Raw genomic sequence first — 4,785 nt, 5'->3', positions numbered from 1 at the left:
ACAAATCGCTACCGGCCACAAGCCATTCATAGTGGAATACCGATCATTGGATCAAGTAGGGGTAGTTATAAGGTGGATCTTGTTGTCAATCGGTGTCTAAAAATTTGACTTCAAAGGGACTTTGCATCACTATCAAGTAGTCATAGAAAGTCCAAAAATCCACATGCTAAACGAAAGAATTCATGCTGCAAATCCCAAAAACAAATGGATAAAGTTCAAATTTAACATTATGATTATTAAGAAAGGTCAGATTTAACCTTCTAATTTAAATTTAACATTTATTGGAAGGTCTAATTTTACGTTTTATTAATAGAAACTAGACTTGTTCAAAAGCTCATTGGTCCGCCCAGCCCGTCCAAGCCTGCTCTTTAAAGATTGGGCTTGGACGTATATGTTTCATAATAAGTCCGGCCCGGTCCAAGCCCGCTTAGGCCCACATATATAGTAGGTTGGGTTTGGGATTTGTCTCAAAACCCAGGCCCAACCCAGCCCGGCCCGAAATTTTAATAATAATTTTAATTTAATGACTTTTATAGTTTAATAAACTTTATATTCCAAAAATAAAAAATTTAAATTTCTTCAACATAAAAATTTCCACACCATATATTTTTTTAGAATTGGTGAACATGTACATATTTTTGTTACTATTTTATTTATTACTATCAAAAAAGTATTTTTTTTAATTTCGGATTGCGTTAATTGATTTTTATTGAAATAACCCTCTAAACTTTAGTTTATTGTATTTTATTATTTATATTTATAGTTTAATTTTAATTTTTTAAAAATACAAAGATATTAGTTGGGTCGGGCCGGGTTGGACTTGGGAATTAGTTCTTTTAGCTTGGCCCAGCCCGGCCCGAGCCCGATATAAATATAGTGCGGGCTTGGTTGGGCTTGGACAATGTAATTATGTGATAAGCCCGGTTAGGCCCGGCCCAGCCCATAAACAGGTCTAATAGAAACTAAGTTTTTTTTATTAAAAAATGTACAATTTTAAATTTTATTAATACATCAAAATGCAAACAATAGACAAATGATTAAATTACACAAGAAAAATCTTTCGTATTATATTTTTTTATAATTTATCTAATTTTTTAGATTTGTTACGCTCTTTAGATAAATTATTTTTTTTGAGACCCTTATGTTAATAAGGCCTAATAATATCTAATGGCCTAATATATCCTCAACCCTCTCTAACAAAAAAAATATCATCAACCCTCTAAATTGTTCAAAAACTGTAACTGATTTTTTAATTTTAAAATATTACAAACATATTGAAAGATTAGTTATAACACTTTAAAATTCAACTGATTAGTTACGGCTTTTGAAGAATTTGAAAAAGTAAAAATATATTAAAGCATTTAATTTTATATTTTTTCTAATATTATAATAACTAAATTTTAATTAGTGTCTCAAAATAACCATAATGATATCAAAATAATTAATATAGCCATAATTGTAATTTTCCAATAAAGATAAGCCTCAAATCGTACCTTATCCAAAAAAGTAAAGAAGAGTTGAAATAGCATATTATTATCGGTAAGGAACACCATTGGACATGACGACCGTGTCCACATTATAATTTCCCATCACCGCAAATCAGCGTCGGATACGGTTGTCTATACTGGTGGAAATTTGTCTAGTATGGTCAAAACGCTCTCTTTTTTCTTTTCTTATTCTGCTTCTTCGTTGAAATCGTTGCGTCGCTCTTTCTCCATTTTCCATGGATGAATATCACGTGCTTATTGCCCTCCGATTCCTCATGAACAAACCTACAACTTAAATACGGAGGAGAATGAGTATATTCATTCCATTCTGCAAGGGACTTGGATTAGATTCCATCTGCTTGTGATTCCTGTTCTCTGATTCTTCCCCTTTATTTGCATTTTCTTTTTTATTTTTTCTTATGGTTTTCGTCTTCAATTTTGCTGCCATTTGTTTGTTTTATGGGTATGTCTCTTAATTGTGACCGGATTTCATTGAGATTCAACAACTTCGCCTAAATCCATACTAGTTGAGCTTGGATTTATTGGTTTTCACTCAGAAAACTAGGGAATTATTGAATTTCTATTGCTTGAATTTTACTCAGATACTTCCCTGTTTTGCCTACCAAAAATCACTTGTGGATCCTGCATATCTTTCTGGTATGCAATTGAGATATTGTGGTTTTTGCAACAATTAGCACATTGCTTTCTTTAGTCATGGACTTGAACTTCATTTTTTTCACTAATCATTCTCGAATATTTTTATGTACCTAACTTATTTTATGCCCCTTGTCAACCAAAAAGTTGTTTTGGAGTATGAGTAGAATATTGGCCAACAACGAATCTGGATACAACTTCTCTAGTATGTATGGTTGAAGAGTGAATATATGTTAATAAGAACTCTTGTTTGTATCAATTCAGGATTTAATGGGTGAGTTAGATGCTAAAGGATCAAGCATGGAAACTCCCAATGCCAATAGCATGAGAAATGGAAGCAAAAAGGCATTTGATCCGTCATTTCTGGTTCAGCTGCCAAACAAGCTTCAAAATTGTTTAAAGGTGTGAGTTCATCCATATACGTGAATCATTAGGTTATATGTCCTAGCAGTAGGATGAAATAAGTGAATTCAATTCTTTTTACAGTTACAGCTCAGGAAATTAGGAAAGGATAACGAAGGAGCAATCTCATTGAAAAAGCAAGAAGAGACATCTACTACTTTGAAGGTTGATTTGGAGAAGCAATTACAAAGTTGGAGAGAAAATCCATTATGGAATGATGAACCCCCACAAATAAAGGTGAGAAAGCTTTTAGGAGGAAAAAGATGATTTTTTATACAGATTTTATTTTCACAGAACGAATTGCGTATCTTCTTGTTACCACAATGTACTTGGGGTTGATGTTATTCTTGGCAGGTCAGTGTACCAAAAGGTTCTTTGTGCAATCTTAGTGTAAAATTCGATGTTGGGTTGCCTCCAGATGCAGTGTACAATATTGTAACTGACCCCGATAATAGGAGAGTTTTCAAAAACATCAAGGTAAATTGCAAGTTTCATTTGAATTTCTAAAATCCATGATCAAATTTCAGAGATACTATGCCTTATTCCTTTCATTTTTCTTAGTACTTAGTTTTGTCAGTTTCATAACTCTTTTCTGACTTGAGAGTCCAGGAAGTAATATCGAGGAAAGTTTTGCTTGATGAAGGTCACAGGCAGTTGGTCGAATTAGAACAAGCAGCCATATGGAAATTTCTATGGTGGTCAGGGACGATATCTGTTCATGTTTTAGTTGACCAGAACAGAGAAAATCGGACAGTAAGGATTAGCAATTTGCATACCATTTTATATTATTATTGTTGCTATAAAGAATTTGAAGCATGTCACAATGCAGATCGGGAAACTTAGTTCGTGTACTTAATTGCTTGTTAAGCGAATCAGATCAGAAACAGATCCCTAATTTACATCATGACAGGAAGAAATATAGTAATAAGACAAGGATAAGGTGCCACTTGAGCCTTTATGTTGCGGAATAGTTATACTCGGTTTACACTCGGTGCATTTCGGACACCTAGATAACTATAAATTCTCTAATAACTGAAGATAAGTGAATTGACTAGTTTCTTATCCCTTTAATTGTAAAAAAAAAAAAAAAAAAAAAAAGCATCAGCAGAGTGATCTGATTCATTCAGTACTACATTAGGGAGCATGTTATACCCAATCCCTTACTTACTGCTCAATGGTGGATCTTAACTCTAGTGTGATTCTTTCCTCATCTTTTAGCATTTCTATCTGAATTCTGTGATTCTTTCCCATATCTTATTCAGGAACTCACATTTGTGATTTGCTTTCTGGTATACATCAGTAATGATTTATGAAAACAGATGGTGATATAGTGTCGTATTTGATGATTGATCAACAGATGAAATTCAAGCAATTGAAAACCGGATTCATGAAACAATTTGAAGGATGCTGGAGAGTAGAACCTGTGTTCATTGATGAAAGCCTCTGCTATCCGTTCAAACCGAAAACATGGGGAGAGTATTGTTCATGTACAGGAGGCAAAGGAAGAATAGGATCAAAAGTGAGTTTGGACCAGTTAATCCAACCAGCATTAGTTCCACCACCACCCATTTCCTGGTATCTAAGAGGAATCACCACTAGAACTACTGAAATGATTGCAAATGATCTGCTTGCTGAAACTGCCAGAATTAGGGGAGATTTTACTCCCCAAAATTCCTCACAATCAGAAAATTGTATGAGCCCATCTGATGAACAAGAAAAAAACAAATCATCTAACATTAAAGAGAGATGGGCACAGTATAGGAAGAATGCAAAACAGCAAAGTAGAAGGTTGTTGACTGCTGAATGATCTCTACATGGTTTTGTATCCTAACTGAATTTTCTTGTAGTATTAATAGATTTAATATTAGCATTATGTGTTTGTGTGAAAACTTTCATTGTTTTTCATCATTCTTCTAGTGTTATAATGTATGCCTAATTCTAATCCCCTATTCAAGATAGGCCGAATGTAACGGGGATGGACTTGGACAAGGCCGACATCACTGTGTTATGTAAAAATCAGTCGACTTTCACGGGGACAGTCTTGGACAAGACCAACATACTTGTGTGACGTCGAGATTTTCTCAACCCATCAGTCGGTCCACTAATATAAATGGGATTTCTCTTCCGCCAAGTCTAACAAGTAATACTCCTTAGTCACTTCCGAATATCATCATATCCCCGTCCCCGTATAATAGTTTTTATATCATTCAATACTCCTTGTTGAAGCTTCTTAATTGAAATA

The 4,785-nt window shown here is 34.0% G+C and overlaps 1 protein-coding gene across 4 annotated transcripts; it reads left to right on the top strand.

Annotated features, from left to right (window-relative positions):
- The first annotated feature begins 1,621 nt into the window (after positions 1 to 1,621).
- Positions 1,622 to 4,416, top strand: LOC136229128 (uncharacterized). 4 transcript variants are annotated; one of them, XM_066017708.1, is made up of 6 exons: positions 1,622 to 1,642; positions 2,406 to 2,543; positions 2,628 to 2,780; positions 2,898 to 3,020; positions 3,153 to 3,296; positions 3,901 to 4,416. In XM_066017708.1, exons 2-6 carry the CDS (start codon positions 2,412 to 2,414, stop codon positions 4,348 to 4,350), a joined length of 1,002 nt encoding a protein of 333 aa, XP_065873780.1. In that variant the 5' UTR covers positions 1,622 to 1,642; positions 2,406 to 2,411; the 3' UTR covers positions 4,351 to 4,416. The 4 variants fall into 4 exon arrangements, with proteins under 4 accessions (XP_065873780.1, XP_065873779.1, XP_065873778.1 ...); XM_066017707.1 differs by lacking the exon at positions 1,622 to 1,642 and adding an exon at positions 1,651 to 1,848; XM_066017706.1 differs by lacking the exon at positions 1,622 to 1,642 and adding an exon at positions 1,651 to 1,950.
- The last annotated feature ends 369 nt before the right edge of the window (positions 4,417 to 4,785 follow it).

The sequence above is a fragment of the Euphorbia lathyris genome, chromosome 5 (genome assembly GCF_963576675.1).
Source record: "Euphorbia lathyris chromosome 5, ddEupLath1.1, whole genome shotgun sequence".
Taxonomy (NCBI): domain Eukaryota; kingdom Viridiplantae; phylum Streptophyta; class Magnoliopsida; order Malpighiales; family Euphorbiaceae; genus Euphorbia; species Euphorbia lathyris.
This window is presented reverse-complemented; position numbering and strand designations above follow the sequence as displayed.